At 34.2% G+C, this 12844-nt stretch overlaps 1 protein-coding gene and 1 long non-coding RNA gene across 4 annotated transcripts; one reads left to right on the forward strand and one right to left on the reverse strand.

Annotated features, from left to right (window-relative positions):
• Positions 1–1333: 1333 nt before the first annotated feature.
• Positions 1334–6891, forward strand: LOC108483116 (uncharacterized). Of its 3 annotated transcripts, XR_001871011.2 has the most exons (6): positions 1334–1573; positions 1852–1964; positions 2068–2185; positions 2364–2502; positions 2655–2726; positions 6575–6891. It is a non-coding gene; the product is annotated as an uncharacterized LOC108483116 (long non-coding RNA). The 3 variants fall into 3 exon arrangements; XR_008283521.1 differs by having other exon boundaries at positions 2068–2502; XR_008283524.1 differs by lacking the exon at positions 2068–2185.
• Positions 6892–8397: 1506 nt separating this feature from the next.
• Positions 8398–12426, reverse strand: LOC108480792 (uncharacterized). The gene is made up of 7 exons (XM_017783892.2): positions 11977–12426; positions 11802–11890; positions 11567–11711; positions 9818–9916; positions 9575–9697; positions 9004–9272; positions 8398–8899 (listed from the first exon to the last, which is right to left on the reverse strand). The coding sequence occupies exons 1-7, from the start codon at positions 12164–12166 to the stop codon at positions 8789–8791; spliced, it is 1026 nt and encodes a 341-aa protein (XP_017639381.1). The 5' UTR covers positions 12167–12426; the 3' UTR covers positions 8398–8788.
• Positions 12427–12844: the final 418 nt, after the last annotated feature.

Genomic DNA, 12844 nt, shown 5'->3' on the forward strand with positions numbered 1-12844 from the left:
CGTCCCTTTTCTTGTCGTATCATTAACTATGTTCAACAAAATTGCCACCGTGTTTTTCCTTACTCTTTCATTAATTCTAATCTTGTCATCCAACAAATCACCTAAAACCCTAACTTCACTTGGTTCCCGCATCACTTTTTTACTTTCTTTACTAATGTAGTCGGTTCCAACCATTATATCAATATGTACCGTTCCACTTACTTATACATGAATAATATTAAATAATATAAAATTTATAATTTTTATCATTATATTAATGAATAATACAAACTTTTCCTGAAACATTATGTACCGATTGGTGCATGAATATTTTATATTAAAATTTATTTAATATAATCATTTGATATTTGTAAATATTTATATATATATTAAATATTTTTTAAAAAATATTGATAAATTTAAAATAATACATTGAAATATAACGTTATCAATACACACCAATTCTAATAGAAAAACGATACATCTACTAAACTATCTCGCTCTTCACGCCTTGCAATTTGCATCAACATTGTCATACATCCTCCACGATCCCTACACTTGCATCCTTAACTATCAATGGCACTGGAGCATGAACTGCCTCAAGACCCATCAAACAAACTCAATTCCATAATTAAAGTGTGGCCTCTGGCATCGCCTCCTATGCATTCTTAATCAATTGAGGGGACCCATTGTTATCAATGATGATCAATGCATAAAGAATATCACGTTTTGACTCAAATTTTTCAATAAATTATTTACATTTTTTTATAATTTTTTATATTTTTATAAAATTTTAAATACTTAATTTTTATAATTTTAATCCAAAATACTATATGATAAATGATATGTCATGCCGCATCAATAAAGTTATCAAATGAGGTGTCACATTACATCAGTAATGGCATTAGTAAAATCATCAAATAAGATGTCATGCTAGTTAACAAAGTTGTTAATTAAAATTGAATTTTTTTGACAAAAATTTCAATAATGTGGGCGACATTCAGAAAAAGAAAAAAATTAAATAACAATGAAAAAGAAAAGAAAAAACTTAGGGACAAATTTTGCAATTCTGCTTTAAGAAAATTTGAGAAAATAAAAAATCAACACATTAAAAGAAAAAGCATAAGAATCCACCAAAGACACTACAAGTATACAACTATATATATATATATATATATTTTGAAATAGAGACGACTGGGCTTTTATATATATAATGAACAGAAAAAATGGGCCACAGACCTGCCTAAGAAACAAAGAAAATAAAAGCCCTATCCGGAGCAAAGCCGAACAGGCAAGTTTCCTAAAAACAAAAATGAAACAGCTAAAGAAATATAAACCGACAACCTAATAGATGAATCTAGAAAAAGCAGCCTACTCTACCCCAGTCATTTCAACAACAGTTGTACTCCACATTACTATACGAATCGTTATTTCAGTCTTATCCAGCCTTTCAGTCGATAGCCTTGCCCAAAAAATAAACATTCATTGCTATCTTCATAACTCTTCCATTCCTCATCATCGTCTTCTAGTCTGGATCTCTTGCCCAACGACCTTCCGAAGGCGAGTCGTGCAAATTCGGTTCTCCTTGTACCAGGTAAGAGGTGACTCCGCTCTCTAAAGCTTCTTTTGCAATCTGATGGGCACGTATATTATCTGATCGGGGGATATGCTTGAACTCTATTGTTTGAAAATGAATGCACCTCTTCTGAATATCTCGAATAATTGATTCTATGACTGATTTGTCTGTTTCTGTTGTTTGACACTTCCTGATTACTGTCATTGAATCCCCTCTGATTTGTAATTCACGAAAATCCAATAAAATCTCTAACCGAATTGCTTCCAATCCTGCATATGTTTTTGCCGCGAACGGAGATGGCACATTATTGTGAAGGACTGACTTTGATGCCAAAAGTTCATCAACACTCCGAAGGCAGATCTGGAAGTTCGCTTGTCGAACGCAGCGTCGAAATATATCTTAATCATTGGTAAGATTTCCATGCTTCTGTTTCTTCGAAATAAATCTGATGATTTTTGCTTAGTTCTTGCCTCGTCTAGCTCAGCCTTGTAACTTAGAATGTTCTGTGCTAGTTGTCTTCCTATGATAAATATCCGTTCATGTACTAGCCGATTTCTGGAGTACCATATTAGCCATAGAGCATAGCAAAAGAGTCGACTCTGCTCCTTAGTTCCCTGCAGAAGTACCCAGGTAAGCCAATCCCAAAACTCAGGTATTGAGTTGTTGGTAACCCATAAAAGGTTTACAAGTGTGGGCAAATAATTCCAAAAGATACACCAAATTGTATTTGTGATTTTTGTAGGAAGTTGTAGGCTCCAAAGTTTGCTGTAAAAATTTTTTAATTCGGTCTGTAATATAATGCTACTAGGATTTAGTGAAGAATCCTGTAATAGTTTATAGTCGCTCCGAACGGTGAATTCCCCAGATTGTTCCCCCTTTGACAGTCAGCATAGTTCATTTCAGCAAGAGGGATCTGTAATATTCTCTGAACAACCTCATTCTGAAAGGTATTACATACTAACTCTACTTTCCACTTCGTACTCGAATTGTTAATAAGATCTGAGACTAATTCCAGCTCCTCATTTTGTCTTGTTTTATCGATTAACTGTTTCAATCCCGGGGACCCAACAATCATTCCAAATGGATATCTCTCTCCCAGTTCCCACTCTCCAGCATAGCTCTCTATGGAGAAGTCCCTTCGAAGCCCAGATGCTCTTCCAGGTGAGAGAAGGTAGATTTCCTAACCTAGCCTCCAAAAAATTTGACTGCGAATAGTATTTTGCCTTCAAAACCTTCGCTAATAATGAATTTGGATAATTAATCAATCGACAACCTTGATTTGCTAACAACGCGATATTAAATTAGCTTAACTTTCGAAAACCTAAACCCCCACTCTCCTTCAAACTGCAAAGATCTTGCCAAGTGTACCAATGAATACCCCTCTTTCCTCTACCCTTTTGCCACCAAAATTTTGCGAAAATACTCTCGATACCGTCACATAGAGTTCTCGGTAGTAGGAAACAAACCATTGTATAAGTTGGAATAGCTTGAAAAATAGCTTTAATAAAGACTTCTTTGCCTCCCTGTGATAAATATTTTGTACTCCAATTGTCAATATGCATTTTTATACGATCCTTCAAATTTTAGAGACTCTTTTTTCCTCCTACCTACCATATTTGGCAAGCCTGGGTATGGGTATCGTACTGGTTCCTCTGAACATCAAGCCCCCAGCAAGCTGACAACTAATTGCTTATCCATTGACGATGTATTTTTGCTAAAGAAAACCGTTGACTTCTTGAAATTAACCTTCTGACTCGAACAAGCTCTATATTTGCTTAAAATATCTTTAAAAAGATGTGCACCTCGAACTGTAGCCTCCCCAAACAAGATGCAATCGTCTGCAAATAATAAGTGCGAAATCGCTGGTCCACTCCTGCTGGCCTTCACCCCTTTCAAACTTCCTTCATGTATCGCTAGTCTCAACAAGCTCGATAGACCCTCCCCACATAAAAGAAATAAAAATGGGCTCAAAGGGTCACCCTGTCTAAGGCCCTTGGATGGTCGAAATTTTTCCTTAATGGATCCATTAATGACAACTGAATAAGAAACAGAAGAAATGCAATTCATAACCCCTTCAACCCATCTTGTAGCAAACCCCATACGAATCATCACTTCCTTCAAGAATCTCCATTCGACCCAGTCATACGCTTTACTCATGTCCAACTTTACTGCCATAAACCCTTTCTTTCCCTATCTTTTATGTTTAAGCGTATTAAGAATTTCATAAGCTATCAGCACATTGTCTGAGATCAATCTTCCTGGCACAAATGCACTTTGTGCCTCATCAATACATTTCCTGATTACTCTTCGAAAATAATTAGCAATTGCCTTCGCCAATATTTTGTATAAAACATTACAGAGACTTATTGGACGAAAATGCGACATATTCATGGGATTAGAATTTTTCGGAATAAGCACAATATTAGTTGAATTCAACGAACTGACCTCCATATCGCCATTTAATATTTGTACGCAATAAGAAGTGACTTCATCTCGAATAATATGCCAGCACTTCTGGTAAAACAAGGCTGGCAAACCATCCTCCCCTGGCACTTTAGTTGCCCCTAACTCGAATACCACTGCTCGGATCTCTTCCTTAGTATATGCAACTGTAAGTTTCCCATTATATTCCTCAGACACGCAACAGTCACTACCAGACAACACATAATCATAATTCCCACAATCTCCAGCCGTGAACAAATTATTGAAATAAGACCTAGCAACACCCTCCAATTCAAGCAGATTCTCCATTTCTTCGCCAATATCATTCTGCAGTGTATGTATCCAATTTTTCCGTCGCCGTTGGGTTGCTGAATTATGAAAGAAGGCAGTATTTCTATCTCCATATTTCAACCAATTCAGTCTAGCTGTCTGCTCCTAATAATGTTCATCTTTTTCTATTTCTAAATTCAGTTGAATTCTTGTGTCAATCAAATCTGCCAAATTTCCTTCATCCCTGTCATTGGTCAGCAAGTCGGTCAGCTTATCGGTAAGAATCTGCCTCTTTCCCTTTCGCCTTACACGAATAGTCCCTGCCCAAAGACTCAAACCTTTCTTCAGATTCTCTAACTTCATGGGTAGCGTACCTGGAGAAGACTCCCACAAATGTTTAACTTCTTCAAAGAAAGTATCTTCCAATACCCACCAAGCTTCAAATTTGAAAGAGACACTCATTTGTCTTTCTTCATCTTTCCTCATATTGATCAAAAGGGGACAATGATCTAAGAAAGAATGCACTAGATGTTGGACCTTGACCTCCGGAAACATAGAAATCCAACTAGCCGTAGCAACTCCTCTGTCCAACCTCTCTTGAATATTTGTCTCCGGCAGATTGCCCCTTTCCCACGTCAACTAAGTTCCCGAATACCCTATATCGATCAATTGACAAACTTCCAAAGTTCTTCGAAACGGCTCCATTCGTGCCTCGTCTCTTGGTAATCCTCCATTTTTTTCAAACCCATACATAATCTCATTAAAGTTCCCACAGACAAACCAAGGGATATCCTCCACAGAAATCAAACTTTCCAGCACCCCCCAAGCTTCGTTCCTCTCTCGTGCATAGGGAGAGCCATAAAAACCCGTATATCTCTACTTAACCCTAGTATCACTGTCCTCGACTAACACATCAATACGTTGCTTAGAAAACATTTGAAGTGTTATGTTAACATCCCTTTTCCAAGCCAAACATAAACCTCCTCTAGTACCATCAACATCGAGCTCGATACCATTTTGAAAACCACAACTTCGTCGCACTCGTTCCATTTGCTGTCTACATTAGTTTGTCTCTATAAAGAAGACTATTTGGGGTTTATGTGACTTCAGCGTATGCCGAAGCCGTCGAATCGTTCATGGCCTCCCCAAACCACGAACATTCCAACTCAGGATTTTCATTGTGATCGGTCAGCTTGCCTTTTGGCAGCCGCTGATAATACATGCCTAGAACCCAACTCCCTCTTGGTCCTTGTTGTGAAACCTCATACCCATCTCTACTAGATGACTCCTCTATCTCGCCTCTACTTCTCTTCTTCCCTTCTTCTCCGATAATAACGCCCTCCTCAAGATCATATTCCATGGCATTTTGCGAATGATCCATCTCGATACTCCCCTTAGATTTATCGAATGCTGACAACCTTCCTTCTAAACTAAAACCCAGAATTGGATTAATGTTTTCCCCTCCCCTCTCAACAGATCCCTTTTCCCACATTCTACTCCTCTGGGTTCGGCTTTCATTCCATTACTATCCATTTTTCCCCTCACTTTCCCCCCTTAGCCAGATGTTTGTCATTGATAACGCTCTACGGGATTGGGTGCGCAATGATAAGTCCCAACCCATCTCAGCAACCTCCACATCCAACATCATTTTAGCCTTATAAAACGAGTCACTATACCCCGATCGACCACAATAGAAACAGAAAAGGGATAGACATTCATATTTAAACCTGACATAGGAGCATCTGCCATTAAACAAAACTTGCTTTTTCCTCTTCAAGGGGCGTCTGATATCAAGTTTGGCTCTAATTCGCATGTAATTTCGGTTTTCCTTCCCTCTGCCTGATCCATCATATTCTAGGAAATCGCCTAGAAAATTTCCCGATTGCTCTGCTAATTTTTCAGAGAATAAGAAAATAGGGACGTCGTGGATTTGAACCCAAAATGGACTATAAATTAATGAAACTTTTAGTGGCTCCTCCCCTTGTTGTAAGTGAGACAGAATCAACAAGTGATTATTGAAGGTCCATGGTGAACCTTTTAAAACTCGCTCCAGATCCATTATATGGAAAAACTGGAATAAATATCTTTTTTCTCCCAAATCCCTAATTTGAACTCCCCTTACAGGGTGCCATAGATTGGCCATCGTACCATTCATAGCTGGAATATTAATTAAACTGGCTGTTAAAAAACAACCTACCAATTGAAACACTTCTTCCCCAACAGCATGTGGTTCCGTTTGGATCTGTAAAATTTCATCCTCTCCATCGTTAAGCGACAAAACTGCTAATTCATTCTCCATCTCTGCAGGTAACAGATCTACATGTGACTCTAAACTCTCGACACACAGTAGGATGATGCAGTACCAGAAGCGCCGAACAGATCTAGACAGAAAACAATAAAACCAGAATAAAACCTAAAGACGCATACCAGAGGCGGCAGACAGAAACGTGCTAGGGTAGCAGACTTTACCATTAGTCTACAACTATATTTAAAAACAGGCTTAATGCACATTTTAGTTATTGAAGTATACTACTTTTTTCACTTTAGTTCTTACAATTTCTTTTAGTCCACTTTAATATTTAACGTTATCTGATTTTTCCAGTTTAGTCCTTTAACATTAAAAACTTACTGTTGAGATATTCAATCATTCATATACTTCCATGTGTCATGTTGTAACATCATTGTGACATCATTATTCGAAAAACATTAAAATATCTTTAAAATGATTTTTTAAAAAATTGACAAAAATTATTAAAATTATTTCTTAAAATTATAAAATTACAAAAATATAAAAAATAAAAATAATTACTAAATTTTGTTTTAAAAAAATTAGAAAATTTAATATTTTTAATTTTTAGGTGATAAATTTTAGATAAGTTTTTTGAAAATATTTAAATAATGATAAATAATTTTATTTGTTATTTAAATGATTATTTAATTGAAACAACATTATCTTTCATTATTTAAATAATTTAAAAAATTATCTAAATTTATTACCTAAAAATCTACCCATTATAATAAATTATGATTGATTAAATTACAAAACAATTATAATAAGTGATGATATCTTCCCAAAGACAACAATATCATGTTTAAATTCTAATAAATGTAATTTATAATTTTTTAAAATATAAAAATATAATATGTTTTTATTTTTATTTTTGTAAATTTTAATATATTTATAATTCTTTTGGCAATTTTATAATTTCATTTCTATTTTTAATAATTTTAATAACTTTTATAATTTTAAAATAATTCTTTTATATTTTTAATATTTTTGTAATATTTTAGATTTTATCTAGTTTAATAATTTTAATAATTATGTATATTTTTTATTTTTGTAATTTAATATATTTTTAAGGTTTTTCAAATGATAATGTCATCACATGTGACAGCATATGATTGGTTGATTTTTTTAACGTCAAAAATGAATCTTTAAGGACTAACTTAATAACATCTAATAATATTAGAAACTAAAGTGAGCCAAAAGAACTTTAAAAATCAAAATAAAAAATGGATATACTTCAAGATTAAAGTCTGCATTAAGTACACTTCAAAAGTTTCTTTTTCTTAATTCAGGTTTAAAAGCCCAAAAACCTTTGAAAGAAAATATAACTTTTATGTTTTTGAATTTTCGCATAATAATAAATTTATTTTCACTTTTTATCTGATTCTTATTCTTTTTAACTAAAGTTAACAATTAATTTTTCTTAAAGAGTCAAATCACATAATTTTAATAAAATGTTGACTAAAATATTATTTTTTAACTATATTCACATGGCAATCTTTAAAAAAATTAAAAATCCAACATTTTGAGGTAATTTTCATAAAAGAAATACCAATTCAATACTTTTTAAAAGGTTGATGGCGAATTCGACTCCTTTTAAAAGATTGTGAGTTAAATTTTCAACTCCTTTTAAAAGATTGTGAGTTAAATTTATCTTAAAAAGATAAGAGCCAAATTGACAAACGTAAATATTAAGAGCTAAGTTTATCATTATGCTTATATTTTATATATTTTAATTTATTACATTTTTAAAATTTTAATTTTCTGAAACATTTTAGGTTTTTAATTTTAATTTTTAAAATTTTAAAATTAAAATTAAAATTAAAATGACACAATACGTAAATTTTAAAAATTAAAATTAAATTGATATAATATTTAAATGTTCAAAGCTACATTCATTATTATGCCGTCTCAAAATGCAATTACCAAAAAAAAATGTAATTAATTAAACTACAAAGAAAAGCTTTTCTATAGTCTCATCATGTCTTCTACAATAACCTCACCTCAAAAGCCAGCAGCACCAACGATGGTCATGTCTTAAATACCTCTCAGTGCCGAGCTGAGACCAGATCAACCAATACACCTTTCGTGGTACAAAAAAAATTGTTCTGTTGATTAGATGTAAACGGGGCATTCTATAGAGTCTGTGGCGAGATCCCAGATTGACTGCTGATGGTCATGTATTGTCGAGATCTCGGATTGACTTCTGACGGTCACGTCTTGTTGATCAAAGTTCAGACACTAATGACACCAGATACCCAAGGAACAATAACAGGAACATTCCGGTGGCTGTTTCTATAACCTTCAGGGTATCGGTCCTTAAAGTTCAGACTTGGCTTCTCAGACTGCAATTTTGTTTTTAATTAGCTTCGGGATTGCAAACAATTTCTGTTGGATGCAAAAGTACAAAGAAAATGGTAACTAGACGTATTGGAAAAACAGCACTTACGTATTTCAGCCAGCACTCCATGTGTTTGTGTTCATATTTATCTGGGGAATAGCAACCGGTCTCGGATGGACAATAAACCCATATATTGCATTTCTTTTCACCCGGTTTCGCAGCTTTCGCCTGATCTAAACAAGCCTGGCAGCAATCAGCTGCACTTTCTTTGTGATGTGTAAGACCCCATCGAACACAATCACCATCATAATCAGTGTGAAGTTCAGTACGGCACTCCGGCAGAGGAGGCCTCCCAGCTAAAATTTGTTCTGGATCATCTGTATAAAAGAATTAGAACTCAGCGATGGCCATTTCTAACCCTAATATCAACCTAAAATACGCATGTTATTTTGACCTATGTTGTCTGACACTTCATTTTTTGCTAAAATACTCATATCCAACACATTCAGATATAGGTATGGGGGTATTCATCTCCAAATATATGAAAAAACTTTGAAAAATAGAGTACACCCGTGTCCAAAACATACCCATTATCTGGCACTCACTCCTATCTCGAGTAACATAGATATTGACAATAGAGATAGATGGCTTTGATCAACAGGAGAATTTGAACAATTACCAGTATCTTCCACGTCCTCAGGCTTATCATTATGTTCTTGATTCTTGATTTCATTGGGAATCCAAAGGCCAATCTCTTCTGACAGTGCAGCCCAATTTGACTCCAAGACTTTTACTAAATTCCCTACAAATAGTAAGCTGACGAGTAAGTTTAACGCTCTGCGACAAGTAAAATGTTAAGCTTTTTTTTATCTTGATAATAAACCAAAAGTAACAATATAACAGCTTTCGGATTATGAGTTACCTGCTTCCTCTCGCAGAAGAGTTGAATCCAATCTCTCTCCTCCAAGGGCTAAATTTTTGGCTTCTTTCAGTTTCTCATTGCGCCAGGTTTCAACCGCTTCTGTAAACGATGAATATCAACAAAATAACTAGCAAACATGAGACCAACATCATTTCTGATTACTTTGAAAAAACTCTTCCAACATACGGCAAACACTTGTACGATAACTCTAACCCATTGGTCGAAATGGGTTTTTGCTTAGACAATTAGTTGTTGAGGAATAGAAAACATTTAATCTACAAGGATCTTTCCAATTCAGTATAATGTTAAAGACAGCTAGCAGTGGATTTGGAAACCGCATCACATAGAGCATATCAAATTGAAAAATTAAAAATCTTTAAATTTAGAGCACACTTGCAATCAACGGCAAAATAATTCCAACCTCTTTCAGGAATCTAATATTACCTGCTAAAGATGAAAAACAAAGGGTTGCGGCTACAATGGTTCTGAAATTTGTCAATAATGATCAATTTTCAACAGACATACATTCAATTCGTGTTATGCCAAATCAATGAAACTGACAATTCCCAACACAATTTGAACTGCGGCCTCATGAAGACTATTTCCTATACTGTTAAGCTATTTGGGACCTGTTTTACATTCCTAACCAGTCGGAAGGAACCTAGGTCATGAGGTACAAGTCAAAACCAAAAGCAGAATATAAAATGTCAGTCCTTTCTTCACCAAAAGGAAATGGAAGAAAAGGGCAGGTACAAGCGGCTCTCCAAAAACACCAGAAATAACCATGTAAAGATTCTGCTTGGTAATGATTACACATTTATTGTTAGAAGTCGATTGTTAGAAATAACTATGGAACAAAAAAAAATTTTTGATTATTTCTATAGGAAGTTATAGTTAGAAATGTATCCTACTAACCGACAAATTGAAACTTTTCTTCATCAAGAATCACAATGCATAATATGCTTTTTCAGTGATTGAAAAAGTTATGAATTATGAATTAGTAACTAGCCTTAAACTCAAACTTAGGAACACTAAAGAATTTATCTATCCCATTAATGGATTGCGTTATAAAGCGCATCCACCCCCGGACTATTGGATGGAGTGGATCGATAAGAATATAATACTTGGAAAAATGAAAGAAAGGAGGTGAAACCATAACATATGTTACCTAATCGATATTAACCAACATGAATCCTACAGCCTATATGTACTTTAGAACTAAAATCTCCATTTATGAAATCTTTTCGAGGTATTCTGCATAGAAAAACATCAAAAACACACATCGAAGACGATGGAAACAAAGTTTCAAAATGGGTTTCTTTAGAATTACCAGAGATTCACATTTGCCTTTAGAAAGATCAAGAATATGATCCCTAAGAAGCACATGTAGCGACCATACTCTTTTCTATCGAAAAACAGAATAATCAAGCCTATGTTTCCACACAGTAATTTTGTGTGCACTAAAACTGCAATGTAAGTTATTGCATTTCTTATATTCCCCATGCTAAACCAAGTAATAACACACATCTGCAAGTTTCCATAATAGGAATGGAGTTAAGACTGCTTATTCATTAATAGATTATTCATGAACTTCTAAACTTCGTAGTTGTATGCAAAGATTATAATCTTCAGCAAACAGACCTATCCATAAACATCAGAAATGCTCAATCCATGTATAACTACACCATAATATAACACTATAAACTGAAACAGTTGAAAATGAAAAAGGAAATTAAGGCAGACACCAACCATGCTGCTCACTGACACTGGCATTTGGTCTCAAGCTTCTCAATCTTTGCAGTATCTCATCAGTTATCTTATTCTTAACTGCTTGGGGCAGTTCAGCTTCAGCCATTGATTCTTCACTCGAAAATCCATGCTTTAATCGTTTTACCTTTATTTACAGATATCAACATTCAATACTACACCAAAAACAGGAAAGAAAGAAATGAAAAAAAAAAAAAACAAAGGGCAATTTGCATACCAATTTAACAAGCTCTATAGGTTCACTGGCTCTTCGAATCCTAACTGATTCTTCCATTTGTTTAATATGATCTGATGTATGCATTACAACTAAAAAAAACAAATCCCATAAAATCAGAAGAGTAATCAAGAGAAAAATTATCAAAAAAAAGGAGGCAAAGCTTATAGAAACTCACCATCATGATCTTTGTTGGAATAAATGTAGAGAGAAGAATAGAGAGAATGAAGAACATAGAGAGCAATAACAATGTTAACGGAGCAAACAATCACAGTGATCCTTTTATAGGAGCACTGACCCGAACCTGAACCTGAACCTGAACCCAAACCATGACCACCCCATTTGGCTCCTCTGCCTTCTCTAGCCATCTCCTATCTCTTTCTCCCACTGCTTCATCGCACCATGTTCTTTAAACTTTCTTTCCGAGAAGAGATGGATCAAATGGATTTCAGCAGATCGTAATAATCTACAAAATTTCCCTTTATTCTACGACTTTCCAATGCACATAAGAGTGGAGGCAACCTCCGCACCAGTGAACCGTTTGTTGTTCTCCACCTTCCGCTTATTTATCTTTTTGCCTACCTTTGGGTTTTTCTTTTTTGTTTTTACTTTTTATCCATCAAACACATCCACTAATTATTTTTATGAACCTATATTAAAATTAATATAAAATAAATTAAATAAATAGAATTTTGATCCTAAGGGTTAAATTAAAATATTAAAAAACTACAAGATTTAAGGTTTAAATCCATAAAATTAACATCAAATTTTGATATTAGTAGCAGGGGCGAAGTCAGAGGGGGGCTGGCATGGGACTCGGCCTCCTTAAAATGTAAAATTTCATTTTTGGTCATTGAAAATTTTTAAAAATTTTAAATTAGTAAAAGTAAAATTATATTTTGGCCCCCCTAAAATTATAAAAATTTGATTTAATCCTTTACAAATTATAAGAATATAAACTATAAAAAATTAAAATTTCATATGGCCATCCTTAAAAAAAAATTTTCGCTTCGCCCCTGATTAGTAGATGAATTACATTTTGTCCT

Source organism: Gossypium arboreum, chromosome 1 (genome assembly GCF_025698485.1).
Source record: "Gossypium arboreum isolate Shixiya-1 chromosome 1, ASM2569848v2, whole genome shotgun sequence".
Taxonomy (NCBI): Eukaryota; Viridiplantae; Streptophyta; class Magnoliopsida; order Malvales; family Malvaceae; genus Gossypium; species Gossypium arboreum.

Excerpts from the sequence above, each read along its gene's own strand:
- LOC108480792 (XM_017783892.2), bottom strand. The coding sequence starts at position 12,166 with ATGGCTAGAGAAGGCAGAGGAGCCAAATGGGGTGGTCATGGTTTGGGT. Across the intron at positions 11,891-11,976 it reads TTCCAACAAAGATCATGATG|TTGTAATGCATACATCAGAT; the intron begins GTGAGTTTCTAT and ends TGTTTTTTTTAG. Across the intron at positions 9,917-11,566 it reads CAGTGTCAGTGAGCAGCATG|AAGCGGTTGAAACCTGGCGC; the intron begins GTTGGTGTCTGC and ends CATCGTTTACAG.